The sequence below is a fragment of the Podarcis muralis genome, chromosome 7, assembly GCF_964188315.1.
Source record: "Podarcis muralis chromosome 7, rPodMur119.hap1.1, whole genome shotgun sequence".
Lineage (NCBI taxonomy): Eukaryota > Metazoa > Chordata > Lepidosauria > Squamata > Lacertidae > Podarcis > Podarcis muralis.
In genome coordinates this window covers 26,754,810-26,771,756 of record NC_135661.1, presented here as the reverse complement: position 1 = coordinate 26,771,756, position 16,947 = coordinate 26,754,810, and the positions used below count along the sequence as shown (strand labels likewise).

At 49.5% G+C, this 16,947-nt stretch overlaps 1 protein-coding gene across 1 annotated transcript; it reads right to left on the bottom strand.

Annotated features, from left to right (window-relative positions):
• Nucleotides 1-1,643: 1,643 nt before the first annotated feature.
• Nucleotides 1,644-7,008, bottom strand: FAM43B (family with sequence similarity 43 member B). Its single transcript, XM_028740550.2, has one exon. The coding sequence runs from the start codon at nt 5,879-5,881 to the stop codon at nt 4,724-4,726; it is 1,158 nt and encodes a 385-aa protein (XP_028596383.2). The 5' UTR covers nt 5,882-7,008; the 3' UTR covers nt 1,644-4,723.
• Nucleotides 7,009-16,947: the final 9,939 nt, after the last annotated feature.

The window sequence follows — 16,947 nt, the reverse complement described above, 5'->3', positions numbered from 1 at the left end:
TTGGAATCCAGAACCTTCTTTGTGCAAAGAAGCACTTGATATACTATTGCCATTCCCAACCCACCCAGCAACTTAGTTTAGAGGTCTTACCCAGGGGTAGGGATATGTCAATTTCACCTCTGTTTCTCACTTTCCCAATATTCACTTCTCCACATTTCCAATCAGCTTGCAAGGAGTGCTCAAGGTGCCTGTGTTTCCTTGGCAGAACAACCCTGAGAGAAAATAGAGGAATGGAACTGGGGGGGGGGTGTCACTTCAGCCTTACAGTGGTACCTCGGGTTACATACGCTTCAGGTTACAGACTCCGCTAACCCAGAAATACAGTGGTGCCTCGGGTTACATACGCTTCGGGTTACATACGCTTCAGGTTACAGACTCCACTAACCCAGAAATAGTACCTTGGGTTAAGAACTTTGCTTCAGGATGAAAACAGAAATCGCGTGGCAGCAGCGGGAGGCCCCATTAGCTAAAGTGGTACCCAAAGTTAAGAACAATTTCAGGTTAAGAATGGAGCTCCAGAACAAATTAAGTACGTAACCAGAGGTACCACTGTAGTACCTCGGGTTAAGAACTTTGCTTCAGGATGAGAACAGAAATTGTGCTGCGGCGGCGCAGTGACAGCAGGAGGCCCCATTAGCTAAAGTGGTACCTCAGGTTAAGTAGTTTCAGGTCAAGAACGGACCTCCGGAACGAATTAAGTCCTTAACCCGAGGTACCACTGTATTTGCAATTGCCGTGAGACATTATTGCTAAGAACAGAAATAACAAGCCCCCCCCCCCATGATTTTTGCTATTTCGGGAGCAAAACTCCAAACATCTACCAAGCTTTGGACAGGGGAAAAACAAAGCTCAGTGGTTAGAGCTCCTTTTTCCCATGCAGAGCACCCCAGGTTCAGTTCCCAGCATCTCCAGGTAAAGGCTGGGAGCGACCCCCACTTGGAACCTGGGAGAGATGCTGCCAGTCAGTGTAGACAATATTGAATTAGATAGAGCATTGTTTTGACTCAGCAGCTTGGTAGAGAGCTCATATGAGTTGCTTGAGCCAGGAGAGTAAGGGAAAGCAGATAAAGAAGTCAAATGTCCATCGCTAGCTGGCCCCATCACCTCCCAGCTGGGAGTGAGTTGCCTTGCCATGTGGCCCAACTTAAAGAAAAGAAGTCATTTGCCATGACCACTCAAAGTTGATGTTGTACCCCATTTCCGCCCCCCTCCCTTCGGCGGATCTTTCTGGAAAAGCAATTGCTACAGGAAGTAGCTAAAAATAGACAGTCGTTTGCCTCTAGGTGTAATATTCCTTTCTGACCTCATCACCTCCCCCTCCCCAGCCGAATACAATGCATATAGAAAAGAGAGCGGGGGAAACATACTTTTCTGCGCACAAAGATTGCAAAGCAGTTATTATCATGCTTTGCCTCCGTCACAGACCTATGCCTGTACACACACACACACACACACACACACACACACACACACACGATTCTCCTGCACTTCCAGTTTCTTCAATAATGACTCGCTAAGGTTCTCTCCAGAGATCTTGCCACATAAAAAATGGAAGATGTCACCCCCAGGTTCTGCATTCCACCCCCACACAAAGAAGACGCACAATCCCATCCCAGGCAAACATATATTGAGAGAGCCGAAAGGAAGAAGGAGATTTTATTTATTTTTTAAAAAGGCAATCCAAATTCACCAGTAAAATATAAGTCTTCAGCAGCTGCCGTACCAGAATATTCCCTCGACCCATTAAGCTCAATATTGGCCACATAAGGGCTGAGAACCCTTGTACACTCCAGATGTTGTTGAACTTCACCTTCCACCAGCTGATGGAGTTGGGGTTCAGCAACATCTGGAAGGTGCCAGATTGGGTGCCAGTCGCCTGACTCTACAGGGTGTCAAGCAGGAATCTTCCCTAGATATAACCCGATATTTATGCTGAGGATTGAAGTGGGGACTTTGTGGGCACAAGGGAACATCCCAAGCAGTGCATTAGCCCTGTAGAGCTCAGTGTGGCCCTACACCGATTGGGAGGAGGTCTCCAATGTTTCAGGCATGAGTCTTTAAGAACATACACAGAGTAATTTAGCCTGATTCAGCTAGAAGGCCTATCTAGTCCAGCATTCTCTTCTCACAGTGATCAGGCCTATGAGCAGAACGTAAGAAGAGGCTGCTGGATCAGGCCAGTGGTCCATCTAGTCCAGCATCCTTCCAGAGACCAACCCGATGCCTGTGGGATACCTGCAAACAGGACCTGAGCCCTCTGTGGCTTCTAGCGCCTGGTAATTCAAAAGCATTATTGCCTCCAACCACAGGCAGAGAGCATTGCCATCAGGGCTAGTAGCTTTATCTTCCAAAAAATTGTCCAATCCTCTTTGAAAGCCGTCCAAACTGGTGGCCATCCCTGCCTCATGTGGACATGAGTTCCATAGTTTAACCACTTGCTGCATAAAGAAGTACTTTTGTCTCTTCCCTGCCTCATTTGATGGCCACCTCGTTCTGGTGTGGTTGAGAAAGGGAGGGGACCTTTTCTCTGTCCGCATTCTCTATCTCTATACCACGCATAACTTTACACACGTCTATCATAGAATTGTAGAGTTGGAAAGGGACCCTGAGGATCATCTAGTCCAACCCTCTGCAATGCAGCTGTCCCATACAGGGATCGAACCTGCAACCTTGGCAATATCCGAGACCTTCCATGTGCAGAGCTTGCCATCTGCAACTGAGCACTGAGCCCTCCCCAGCAGCAAAATGTAGGCTGAAATCATATATTTCATTTCCGAGTCTCAAAGGCAGATTTCCCCCCAGAACAGAACCAAACCTTTGCTGATTTTTAAACTCTCAGTTTGAAAATCCAACCAACTCATGCTCACAGCACATCCACTGAAACTAATAGTCTTTTCTAGGGCTTCATCTGCATATACATTTAGAGCACCGTGCCACTTTAAGGCTTGCGCCCAAAAAATCCTGGGAACTGTAGTTTAAGGGTGCCGAGTGCTGTTAGGGGAGATCCCATTTTCCTCCACAGAGCTACTATTTCCAGAGTGGTTTAACAATCTTCAGGGAATTATGGGAATTATAGCTCTGGGAAGAGAATAGGGGTCTCCTAAATACTCTCGGCACCCTTAGCAAACTACAGTTCCCAGAATTATTTGGAGGAAGCCATAGCAGTTTAAAGTGGTATCACAGTGCTTCAATGCCTGGTGTGAAGCCTACCAGTTTCAATGGGTTGTAGCCAATGGCAGTCCTACTCAGAGTAGCCCCATTGATCTGGATGGACATGACTAATGTAGGTTGGTTAATTCCAGGGTGTCTCCTCTGAGTAAGGCTTAGTTGGCTTCCAACCCCCGACAACTCACCTCCAGAGGCCTTCCCAGTTTTTCCTCATCCACATTTCAGCTTTCCAAATCGACCGAAATGTGAGCAAGTCCCAATCAATGTATTAGGAATTGCCTGGTTCTCTTGTGCTTTATTGTTGCTACGGAGTTCCAAAAACAGTGTTTTCGGTTCCTTCATGTCTTTCCTGCCTCCTTTGTATCGTTGACAGACATGTGGACACATCGATAAAAACCTGCGGAATCCAGATTCTTCTTTTTCTGGGTAGTCTCTGACATGCAGCAAATTAAAGAATCAACATATGCAGCAAAAAGGATCAGGGAATCCATTGGGACCAGGTGAGAAGCTGCTGCAAGGGAGGGAGGCAAGTGCTGAATTTAGCCCAAGATGGGTCATCAGTTGCCTATGTTTACCTTTCCACTGTGTGAATTCAAAACAATGGGGACTAGAAACCCAGTTTGTTTTTTAAAGAGGGTTTCAGGAATTCAGCAGATTCTCTGCTTTGATTCAAAAATGTGGGGAACCTAATTGGGTTGGGCCCTTACTCAAAAGAGAGAAGCTGCGTTTTCTGGACACACAAAATTGGATGCTTTGACAGCAGAGCACCCTGGCCACAGAAGGCTAGTGAAAAAGAAATGCAATGGAATTGGAAACCCAAGTTTAAACCTCACTTCCACTCCTACAGCTCCAATATTAGTTGGTTGGAGGGGAAATGATTGCTTCCAAGAGTGTTCCTCATTTGGCCTCCTAACCCAATACAGGTTCCCAAAATCAGATGCCCAGTATGATGTCGCACATATCCCTCACCAGGGGTGGGGAGGAAGGAAGCATGCAAAAACATGTACAAATCCAAAGGCTGAGCACTCTTTACATATAAATAAATATCTATGCTGAGGCGTACATATACAGAGAGATTTTGCTCCCTCTGCCCGGCTTGAGACATTTCCCCCCCTTTGCCACTTCGAACAAGTATTAAAAGCCGCTGTAGCCTGCACAATCTCACTTCTACGCGTAAGAACCATCAAGCCACCCTGATCCCAGAGGTGGGGTGCTGGGTGTCCGGCAATCGTTCAACAGGTTGGCACAGGTTGAGCAGGGAGCGAGAAGCCTCAGGGGGTCTGCAGAAGAATAAAAATGGCTGGAACAGATGGGTCGGTTTGGTCAAAACCGGGCCATAAGACATCAGTTAGGTAGAATCGGCATGTCAACAATGTTCATCCCTTGGCAAGGACTAACCATTCTGCCATGTGCCGTCTATCAACCTTGAATGTACTGAGTGCAGCCCGATGAGGGAACAAAGCAGCAGAGGAAACAACATGTTCCCGACGCCCACTCCCTCAAATCCATCACCGGGGAGGAGAGTCTGCAAAATAAACCGATGCCCGCAGGATCCTTAACAAGGCAGGCAAGATGACTCTTTGGGGGGCTCCCAAGACGGCAAGTCCTCCCTGTGGTGGGGCCCCCTCAAAGTGCAGACCCTCAGCTCATGGGCTAAAGTCAGCACCTCGGGCCTCTCCCTGCTTTTGACCGTCTTGCGGCCCCGAGTGGTGTCAGCGTTGCGGCAGAGGGCCGTGCCATCAGTCGTGCCGATGGCCAAGGTGGTGCAAATGGACAGTCGGACGCCTACAGCACCGGTGGCAGCCCCAGCGGCAGCGCTGGCGCAGCTGCTCAGGTTGGTGCCGGTCCTGCCGTTTGCAGAGCTGGCTGCGCAGCCGCAAGGGGCGCCCGAGGCCCCTTCCCCCCTGTCCGCTTTCTCCTCTTCCTCCTCCTCCTCCTCCTGGATGGCGCTCAGCCTAGGGGCGCTGCGTCCCCTGTCCGCCGGAGGCCTGTATGGGCACTTGCAATTGAGGAGTTTGCGTAGGGGCACCAGGGGGATGATGGCTTCGCCCAGGAGTTGCTGCTGGATGTGGCGTGAGTCGTTTTGCCTCTTGAGCCGCTTGAACTCATTGAAGGCCGAGTGGGACGTCTGGTAGAGCAAAAGTGCCATGGCGTGGGCCTTCTCAGCCTTGGAGAGCAGGACAGCGTGGCACCGCAAGACCACTGCTTTGTTCTTGACCTGGTGCCGGTAGACCCAGGCGAAGACCTTGGGGTGCCGCCCATCGGCCACGCAGTAGGTGATGCGGTGCAGCAGGTAGGCATGGCTCGGCCGCCGGAGCCCTTTCTCGCAGGGGCTCATGCGGATGCCGTGGGGGCCAAGGGTCAGCTTCATCTTGGTGCTGCGGCTCCCGAATTCGCTCTTGGCCCAGATCTTCTCTACCGCCTCTTCGGTGCAGCCCTCGCCTTTCGCCTGCAGGGTGACGGCGTTGCCCAGGTACCAGGCTGTGTAGGTGGGGTCTTCCTTGTTCAGCTCCACTTTCTGGCGCTTGCTGCGGAAGACGCTGCCCAGCCGTTCCAGGGGGCACTCGGGCCACAGGTCCGGGCAGGAGCGAACAAAGTTGGACAGCAAAGAGGCATAGCTCAAGCCGGGACCCAAACTCTTGCTCTTGCCTTTGCCCTCATTCTCCTCCACCAGGACAAACTTGCTCCGGCGCCAGGGCAGCATGGCAGCCATGGTGGGCAGCGGAGAGGTCCCAACCCAGGCACGCAACCCCTTACCTAGGGGCAAGGCTTCTCTTGCAGCTGTGGGGCAGGGCGGGTACACATCCCAGGAAGAATCAGCCTAGGCGGATGCTGGCTAATGCAAGAGTGGTTGGGATGTTGGGCTAGGACCCGCAAGACCAGGGTTCAAATCCCTGCTCAGCCATGGAGCTCGCTGGGTGACCTTGGGAGCCAAGCCTAACCTACCTCACAGGGTTGTTGTGGGGATTTACTGAGGAGGAAGGAGAGCCATATAGGTGGCGCCTTGAGCTCCTTGGAGGGTATGGTGGGGTGTAAATGCCATATATCAGTATAGCAATACTATGCCTGATCTCGGCCAGCCTCCCTGGTGCCCTGCTCCTAGCAAGAAAGGGGGCGCCTTGTTTCCATCCTTGGGGGCGAGAGTTCAATTCTCCCCTCTTAGGAGCAAAGCCCTTGCCGGATCCTCCCGGTGCTCCTCGGCATGTGTGAATGCCAAAGACGTGTCCAGCCCCACTCCGTCTTGACCTACTCCTCCTACCCACTGTAGGGGGGCGGGGGCAGTTCTCTCTCTATGTTCGGGAGCCCCGATTTCTGCACTGTTTAAAGAGGCAGCTGGTGTGTTATTGAAGCGGGGCGGGGGGGGCGCGCGCGGAGATGAAATATTCCTTTTCTGTCTCCCTGCCTGCTGGTCTCCCTTTCCCAGCCCGGAGATCCCTCCAGGACTCACCCACCGGGCGCCGGACTGGGGTTCCCCCACCCCGCGAAGGGAGCCCTGGCCCCAATTCCCCGTCCCCGTCTTGCCTCGGAGCCAGCTCCCGATTCGGATCAGCCTTTCTGCCTGCGAGAAGCCGCGATCGAAGGAGGGGAAGCAGAGGCGGCGGCGGAGTCCCTGCGCGCTGCTCCGCCTCCCTCTCCGGTCGCGCGCAAAGCGCTGCGCGCGCGATTCGAGCGCTCTCCCGGGCCGCCCGCCTTCCCGTCTCCCTACACGTGTAGGCGCGCGCACGTGTGAAAGGAGTGCGTCTCAGAGCAGACGCGCGTGGCGTCGGTCCTCCTCCGGGGGTGGGGAGGTAACCGAGAGGAAGATAAACACCTACTCAACACCCGGCCTGTCAAATTCACACTCAGGGGCTGTTGGCCTCAATAGCTCCGCGCCTCCGCCCCTTCCCTTACGCCACGCCCACCCGCGGGCGCGCGGCTCGGATCTATTAGAATTGTAGGGGGCCAAAAGGGGTCATCTAGTCCAACCCCCTGCATGGCAGGATCTGAAGGAAAAAGTAAAAGTCAGAACGCATTGGGGACCCAAGGATGCTTTGTGTTGTGTGGAGAATGGTCCATCACTCCCATCTTCTGCCTTGGTATGGCCACGAGTGTCAGGCCTGTTGCCCTCCGATGTGGTTGGACTTTTAGTTCTCATTAGTCCCAGCAGGCAGCACGCCCAGTGGTCAGGGATGATGGGAGAGGATGTTGCTGATAGGAGCTCCAGTCCTACTACATCTGGAAGGCACCAGAGGTGGGGAATATCTCTGGGTCTCCAGGCGTTGCTGAATTCCAGCTCCCATCATCCTTCAGCACCTGCTCCCTTGGTTCCTCATCCCCTCCCCCGCCCAGTTGACTCTGGTCTTTTTTTCGGGGGGGGGTGTCTAGGTCTTTTTTGTTTCACATGTTTCACCACACCCCCTTGCCGATTTGAGCAGATTTGGAAAGGCAAAGGTGGCCCACAGTAGCCCCCACCAAGACCTGGCATAGCCTCAAAGGGGTTCACCTCCATTGTTTCTGGGAGCCACTGTTCTGGTAATAACTAAAAGGAGTCAAATCCTGAGCTTTGACTCATTCAGAGATGCAATAGACAGCCTCCCCCTCCCTGCAGAGGCTGATTCAAAGGATGCTGAGATTGGAACACTTACTCATACAGAGACCACCAGAGATTCTGCACCTCCACTTCAAGAAGTCAGACTCACAGGACTTCTGGCAACCTAGGCTGCTATTGTGTACAGGGCTTCCCATTGTACTCAACAGACCTTGCATCTGAGTGTTGTTGTTTAGTCGTTTAGTCATGTCCGACTCTTCGTGACCCCATGGACCAGAGCACGCCAGGCACTCCTGTCTTCCACTGCCTCCCACAGTTTGGTCAAACTCATGCTGGTAGCTTTGAGAACACGGTCCAACCATCTCGTCCTCTGTCGTCCCCTTCTCCTTGTGCCCTCCATCCTTCCCAACATCAGGGTCTTTTCCAGGGAGTCGTCTCTTCTCATGAGGTGGCCAAAATATTGGAGTCTCAGCTTCAGGATCTGTCCTTCCAGTGAGCACTCAGGGCTGATTTCCTTCAGAATGGAGAGGTTTGATCTTCTTGCAGTCCATGGGACTCTCAAGAGTCTCCTCCAGCACCATAATTCAAAAGCATCAATTCTTTGGCGATCAGCCTTCTTTATGGTCCAGCTCTCACTTCCATACATCTACTGGGAAAACCATAGCTTTAACTGCTTCTGAGTAGGCATGCATAAACTGGTGCAGCAAATGAATTTGCTTTTCACACCATGCTGACAATCATACAGATGAGTGGGGGGAGGGAAAGACTCAACAGTGGGGACCTGTTGGACTTCTGCCTGCCTATTATCCCAAACTGCCCAGGATCTATGGAGAATAGGGCTCTGGGGGAAGCAATCACTGTATGCATTAAAATAATAATGGATTCATCCATTGGATGTGCTGTTTCAAAGCAATTATGTCAAAATTTGCATTGCTATTAATAAGATGCAAAGCTCTTCACTCACCCAGGACTAAATTAGCTTGTTCTGAGCTGATGTATTTTCACCATGCGTCATGCTATTTTAAATCATGTTCAGGTTTGTAGCTATCTAACTGCAAAGGGGGCGGCTATCTTGATTCCATCTTTTGAACACTAGGTTCCTGGTTCTCACAGGTGCTGAAATGTTATTCCTCTGAACTACTAGGCTGGTGTTCTTAAAAACAACAACAACACAAAACTCCACCATTTGGCAATAAGCAAATATTTCTCTCCCCTCCTCCTCTTTCAGATATCATATGTGCAAGCAGTGATCTGGACAAATAATGGACTTGATATAAGACAGATTCCTGGGTCCCTGTATTAGGAAAATCTGCTTGCCCTTCTGCAAGAGAGGTTCAGTGGTGGAGCCCTGACTTTCCACGAAGACACCTCGCTTGACAGCAGTACATTTGAAACAAATCTAGAGGTCTTAGCAGCCCACAAGCTGAACATGAGCCACCAGTGTGATGCAGCAGCAAAGGAGACTAGTGCAATTCTAGGCTGCATTAACAGGTCTAAAGTCCAGATCAAGGGAAGTCATGATTCTACTCTATGTTGCCTTAGTCAGATGCCACCAGGAATAATTTCTGGTTCTGGACACTACAATTGAAGAAGGATACTGACAAGCTGGAACATGTACAGAGGAGCTTTATGTGGAATGGTTGAGAGAGTTGGGCATGTTTAGCCTAGAGAAGAGGAGACCGAGAGATGATAAGATAGTAAAGGTAAAGGGACGCCTGACCATTAGGTCCAGTGGTGACCAACTCTGGGGTTGCGGCGCTCATCTCGCTTTATTGGCCGAGGGAGCCGGCGTACAGCTTCCGGGTCATGTGGCCAGCATGACTAAGCCTCTTCTGGCGAACCAGAGCAGCGCACAGAAACGCCGTTTACCTTCCCGCCAGAGTGGTACCTATTTATCTACTTGCACTTTGACGTGCTTTCGAACTGCTAGGTTGGCAGGAGCAGGGACTGAGCAACGGGAGCTCACCCTGTCACAGGGATTCGAACTGCCAACCTTCTGATGGGCAAGTCCTAGGCTCTGTGGTTTAACCCACAGCGCCACCCGCGTCCTTTAAGATAGTAAGGGTAAAGGGACCCCTGACCATTAGGTCCAGTCATGACTGACTCTGGGGTTGCAGTGCTCATCTCGCTTTATTGGCTGAGGGAGCCGGCGTACAGCTTCCGGGTCATGTGGCCAGCATGACTAAGCCGTTTCTTCAGATATCTGAAGGCCTGCCAGATGGAAGATGGAGCAAACTTGTTTTAAGCTGCTGCTCCAGAGGGTGGGACCTGATCTAATGGATTCAAATGACGAGAAAGGAGATTCCGACTAAACTTTCAGAAGAACTTCCAGCAGTAAGAGCTGTTCAACAGTGGAAGAACAGACTACCTTGCAAGGTGGTGGACTCTCCTTCATTGGAGGTTTTTGAACAGAGCTTGGGTGGCCATCTGTCATGGATTCTTTAGTTTAGATTCCTGCATTGCAGGGGGTTGGACTAGATGACCCTTTGTGGTCCCTTCCAACTCTACAATTCTAAGATCCTATAATGAACTCCAAGTTGGGCTGGGAACATCCCCCTAGAGAGCCACAGCCAGTCATTCTGACCTAGATGGATCAATGCTTTTGACAACCTGCTGGAATACATTCTGGAAAGCCACTGAAGATTGTGAAACACAGAAAGACAGGAGGGTCACCCTCAGAGCTGTGTGCAAATCACCTCGCCCTATTTGTTGGCTAAGAGCCAGCTGGGATTTGTCCAGGGAGAGGAGAAATTCTTCAGCAGTCTCTCATGAGTGGGACTCACCTTCTTCCTTCTACCCCCACCATGGAGTGCCAATCTAGGTTGGGGTGTTTTCTGCGGTCCCTGCGAAGTCGCAACAGCAGCTGCAGCGACGGTGTCTGACAGCAGAAGCCCCCATTTGGCATCCTCCACAAAGCTCCAGGTCAGAGATGGGGAGATTTCTTTGCCCGAGGGCCACAACCCCACATGCCACTGGTGGGCAAGGGGAGACGCAAAAGTGGACAGAAAAGCTGATGTTTAGCTTTTGCACAGCAGGCTAAGTTTTTATGGATGCCTCTCTCCACCCTCTTTTCAGGCAAGCAAGAGTCAACCATAATCTGGGCTCAAGGGAACATCCCAGCTAGGCAAAAGCACCCAAGGAGGAGGCAGTGCAGGTGTGATGTACAGTTCTTGGGCATCGTTCAGGGATGGGTGGGAGAGCATGGATGCAACAGCAACAAAGGTGATGGAGGCTATCTGGAGGGGATTCTGCAAAATTGCCCTTTTTTTCTAGAGGAAGGACTAGGAAATATAAAATCTCATTTTCTTTAAACATAAGTTTCCTGGGGGATTTTGTCTCAGCTCTCACTAAAATAACATTTTTCCCCCACAGTGAGAGCAACATAGGAACACGGGAGCTGCCTTATCCTACGCCAAGTGCTTGGTCCATCTAGTACTGGCTCCACGGACTGGCAGGGGCTCTCTGGGGTATCAGGCAGGGGTCTCATCCAGATGCCTGGGGTTAAATCTGGGACCTTCTGCATGTGCTCTAGCATTGAGCGATGGTCGTTCCTGCAGAAACCAGTGATCAGAGAACAGTTTCCCCATCTCTTTAAATAGGGCTAAGTAACAAATCAAATCATGCCATTTCCCTTGCTATAAAAAGGGTGATAAAGCATCTTTCTTCTCAGGGATGCTGTGAAAATGAATTAATGAACATTTCCAAAGAGCTTTAGAAGAGACAGAGGCAGAAACTGAAAGAGGCTCCCCCTCCCTTCTTCTTTTATCTTTTTTTTTTTTTTTTTGGTCTACCCCAAGAGATGCTGATAATCTGAGCTGAATTTCCTCCAGGCCCAGGAACGAGTGTTAATGTAGCGAGTGATGGACATAAAATGTAACCTGGCTAAGCATCGGGAGGTTGCATTTGAAGTCCTCATTGTCGTTCTGAATGTCAAAAGAAGTTGAGGTCACCCCTCAGAATGAGGAACACGGGATTCTGGGCTGCAGAGGCAGCGTGGAAACACATCCGAAGCCTTTGCAAAGATTCCAGAAAGCAGGAATTCTCTCACAGTGCCTGTGAATTTAAGGCTCATCAAAGGACGAACAGCGCAAGTTTGAGAGTTCCACAGAACTCTTCCTCTGTGTATAAAAATGGAATCATTCTGTGTGGACTTGGCTTGATACCGGTGATGGTATTCTTTTATGTAAATGAGTCAATAGGGCTGTCTGGTTTGGTAAATTAAAAAACCCCAGATTAAAACATGTTTGGTTTGGTTTTTTAAAATAGTAATCTTACCCAATCTTCACAGCCCTAAAGACTCTTGCACCCAGTTCAGACTCAGTCCTGCTTGTCTCCCTGTTTCTATGGCTAGACATTTTCCTGGGGAGTAGGGGTAGCATAGAACACATATTAGAATATGTGTGTTGAACTAACAGTCAGCTTGGATGGTGAGTGGAGTACTGAATCTCTGCTGGAGGAGCCCACTCTGCCCTTGTTTCACCCTGAGACCCTGAGTTTCGGAAAAATAAGAAAGTTAAGTTTACTAAAGTCAATTTATACTTGATATGAAAAATCCTAGTTCTATCTAACAAAGAGCTCTTTGTTCTCAGCATACAAAGATATCTCCTCTCCAAAGGAGAGGAGGAAGAAGGGAATGAGGAAAGCTGCCCTGACAGCATCAGTCCAGCATCCGAGAAAAGATCAGCACAGGTTAAAGATGTCTCTGTGGTGTAGCGGTTAGAGTGTCAGACTAGGACCTGGAAGGCCCAGGTTCAATCCCCACTTGGCCATAACAGCTCACTGGGTCACCTTGGGCCTCTCAGCCTGACCTTCCTCACAGGGCTGTTGTGAGGATAAAATGGGGGTAGCTGAAGTACTCTGTATGTCACCTTGAGCTCCTTAGAGGATAAAAAGGTAAAGGGACCCCTGACCATTAGGTCCAGTCGTGGCCGACTCTGGGGTTGCGGCACTCATCTCGCTTTATTGGCTGAGGGAGCCAGCGTACAGCTTCTGGGTCATGTGGCCAGCATGACTAAGCTGCTTCTGGCGAACCAGAGCAGCGCACGGAAATGCCGTTTACCTTCCCACCGGAGCGGTACCTATTTATGTACTTGCACTTTGACGTGCTTTCGAACTGCTAGGTTGGCAGGAGCAGGGACCGAGCAACGGGAGCTCACCCTGTTGCAGGGATTCGAACTGCCGACCTTCTGATCCGCAAGTCCTAGGCTCTGTGGTTTAACCCACAGCGCCACCCGTGTCCCTTAGAGGATAGGTGTCATATAAATGTAATAAGTAATAAAGGACAGGCGAGGAAGTTTGGAGCTTCTTCTCTCTATCTCCTTTCTCCCCTGGCAGACTCGTCAGTCTTCAGTGCAAGCTGAGCTGAATCCCAATACTTCCAATATACATAGCTGTCAATGTTCCCCTTTTTTTAAAGGGAAATTCCCTTATTCCTAATAGGATTCCTTGCAAGAAAAGGGAAAAGTTAACAGCTATGCCAATACAGTCATACCTCGGGTTGAATGTGCTTCAGGTTGAGCGCTTTCAGGTTGTGTTCTACGGCAACCCAGAAGTAACGGAGCGCGTTACTTCCGGGTTTCGCCGCTCGCGCATGCACAGATTCTCAAAATGATGTCACACGCATGCGCAGAAGTGGCAAAACGCTTCGTCGCATCTTACGTTCCGTTCAGGATGCGAACGGGGCTCCGGAACGAATCCCGTTCACATCCCAAGGTACCACTGTATAGCACATGTGAAAGGTCACGGCTTCAGAATCCTGCACTTAAGCCTGGATAGCTCAGCTGGTTGGAGCATGCTGCTGATAACACCAAGGTTGCAGGTTCAATCCATGTATGGGACAGCTGCATATTCCTGCATTGCAGGGGTGTGGACTGGATGATCTTTGGGGTCTTTTCTAGCTCTAAAATTCTGTGATTCTGTGATCTCTGGTGGTAGATTTCCAGGGAGGGAAGACGGAAGAGAGGCCTCAGCAGTCAGCATAGGCTGGTGGCCCTCCCGGAGGTGTTGGGCTACCTCTCCCATCCTACCTGGTCACTGGTTGAGCTGGGCAAGGGATGTGATGAGTCTAGCCACACCTGGAGGGCCATAAGACGCCAGTAAGTCAGATGCCCCAGCCTCTGTAATGTCCCTACCACCACCACTCCCTCACCTTTAGAAAGACAAACCCAAAAAGCTTTCTATCGCAAAGAAAAGCTGGCCCCTCACCCTGGACCCCTCCAGCCAGTTCCATCTGAAACACACCACATTTATATCTTTAAAAGACGCCAAAGAATTTATTTGGCCAATTCCCTGCATTGTTCGTGTGAGAGAACAGATAAAAACCTCACGGCAAAATGTGGAACGCAAAGACTCTGAGAAGGCACGCACTATAAATAAGTCAATTTGCAAATACCAGCTTTTAGAGAAATTATAAGTTCCTCTAGAAGACACTCTGTCAGTCTTTGTCACTGAGTGTTAAAGAAAACCTCTGGATTTCTGTGTCTCCAATGATGACACAATGAATTATGTTGCGTGCATGTGTGGTGTTTTATTTTTGTCAAGTGCACTCTGCCTTCTGAGCTGCGATGCATAATGTGCCAAAAATAAGGATTGTTTGTTCTGTGCTATTTGATACTGGGTCATGGCTGTGCCCTCCTTTTCAGGGATGAAGTTTAAAAGACAATAACAAGGAATTTCGCAGCAATTCTATCTGTGGAATGTGAAAACATAAATTCTGGGTGTGGGATCAGGATTCAGGTATCAAGTGCTTTAGACATCTCTCAGCATCTCCTGATTGTTTTTGCTTTAGGCGAGAATTAAATACAACATCTTTTAAAAGGCATTGACTATCAATTGTACCGGTTGCCAGTGACAATGAGTCCCATAGGTTATTTGCTCTTTGTGAAGAGCCGTACTCCCCAGAGGCTGGTCCATTAGGACAAATCCTGTCTGGATTTTCCTAAGTCTACCTACTTACAACCAGTTCAGAGGGTAGTCCTGGCTGTCAGCTTCTTCTTCCTCCTTAGTCTCAGTGTCGCCCATGCAGAAATCAGCAGGGAGGAGGAGAATGGGGGCAAAACAAGAATACCGTTGGCTCCACCTGTCACTGGCTATGGCGCCACCTACTGTTCACCTCCCTGCCTTCCACCCTACCAGTCTCAAAAGCTGCTGGAACCACTTGCTCATGGGTAGGCAAACTAAGGCCCGGGGGCCGGATCTGGCCCAATCGTCTTCTAAATCTGGCCCGCAGACGGTCCGGGAATCAGCATGTTTTTACATGAATAGAATGTGTCCTTTTATTTAAAATGCATCTCTGGGTTATTTGTGGGACGTAGGAATTCGTTCTCCCCCCCCCTTTTCAAAATATAGTCCGGCCCCCCACAAGGTCTGAGGGACAGGGGACCAGCCCCGTGCTGAAAAAGTTTGCTGACCCCTGAGAAATGCTCCTATTTGCCACAGACTTCTTCCCATTCAATTCAATGACTGGCACAGCATTCCCCAGACATGCATTCTGAAAATGCAATTTTGCAGAAATGACCAGGAAAATTAAGGCACACATCTCTTGTAACACTCCACTTTTCCTAAAGAGTTCATGATATGGGTACATAGGAACTTGCCTTGTACCAAGTCAGACCATCTAATTCTAATTTCTTCTCTGAAAGGAAAAGTGACTCTTCCTAACTTAGAATCTGCCTTATAGCAAGTCAAGTGATGCCCCCAGAAAGCTCTTCCTAATGCTCAGTCAGAATCCCATTGCTTGGAATTTGAAACTGTCCATTTGGGACCTGCTTTCCAGAGCCAACAGAATGCCAAGCTGCTCCTTTGTCTGTGTGGCAGTCCCCCAAATATTCAAAGATGGGCATCCTACCTGTCTTAATCTCTTCTCCAGGCTAAACATAAAGTTGGAGCAAATGAAATCGTGACTGATTTCTGTGCAGACTGACCCACACACTCACATAGTGCATCCTGAGCTGAAGAAGTAAATAAATTCAAATTACTTTATCTAGAGATAATTTGAGTTGTGGGGGGTAATGGATGTGGTTAATTGAATGGGAATTAAATTGATTTGGAGCAAGATCTGCTGGGGGAATTAATTTAGGGTAAATGAACTGATGAGAGCCTGATTTGGGATGGGATACAAATGAAGTATTTATCTGAGGTTATTTATCTTAGGAAAATGGAGTGGCCAGCCCTCTGTGACTTTTAAATCCTAAACTTGCCTCTATGCATATATTTTAGCAAATGCAGATCTGTGACTCTGGGCCTATATGCTGAATCTATTTGTCTTTAGCAATCCCCACATCCACATCTATCTCATGGTCTGACTAATTAGGAACAGAAGAAATTGCCTTGGCCAGACAATTTAGTCCATCTACCTCAGTATTGTCTTTACACCAACTGCCAGCAGTTCTCCAGGATATCAGACACAGGTGTCTCTCTGCTCTACCTGGAGATGTCAGGACTTGAACCTGGGACCTTCTGCATGCAAAACAAAAACTCTACCCCTGAGGTATATGGCCCGTAATGAATTAACACACATTCTCTTTCTCTCCCTTTCTCTCAAACACACACACATCACCACAAGCCATCCATCCATGGCCCTTGAGTCTGGCATACTAGATACCTGTTTGCAGCATCCTGTGATGGGCTGGCTTGTTGATGGTCTGCTCCTTTCTTGACCTCCTGTGATAAGACAGGAACAAAGTTATTTGCTCTCTGTCTTCAGCTTCCTGTTGTAGTCTTTTTGCCCACATGAAGAACATCATTTCCCTGCCGGATCAGATGAAGTGTCTATCCAGCCCTGCTTCCAGTCTCCAAAATGCCCTGCTCCTGAACATAGAAGAAGATGAAAAAGAAGAAGAGGAGGAGGAAGAAGAAGAAGAAGAGGAGTTTGGATTTGATATCCCGCTTTATCACTACCCTTCAAGAGTCTCAAAGTGGCTAACAATCTCCTTTCCCTTCCTCCCCCACAACAAACACTCTGTGAGGTGAGTGGGGCTGAGAGACTTCAGAGAAGTGCGACTAGCCCAAGGTCACCCAGCAGCTGCATGTGGAGGAGCGGAGACGCGAACCAGGTTCACCAGATTACGAGTCTACCGCTCTTAACCACTACACCACGCTGGCTCCCTAGAAGCTCAGATCAGATTGACTTTGTGACTTTCCCCTTTTCTGTTGAGATGCTTGTGGGAAGCTGTGATTCGGTACAGAGGCAGCTGATCCATTAGGGCGAATGAGGCCCTACCCCACCAGTCTCAGCCAGTCCCCACCATGTT

Excerpts from the sequence above, each read along its gene's own strand:
- FAM43B (XM_028740550.2), bottom strand. The coding sequence starts at position 5,881 with ATGGCTGCCATGCTGCCCTGGCGCCGGAGCAAGTTTGTCCTGGTGGAG.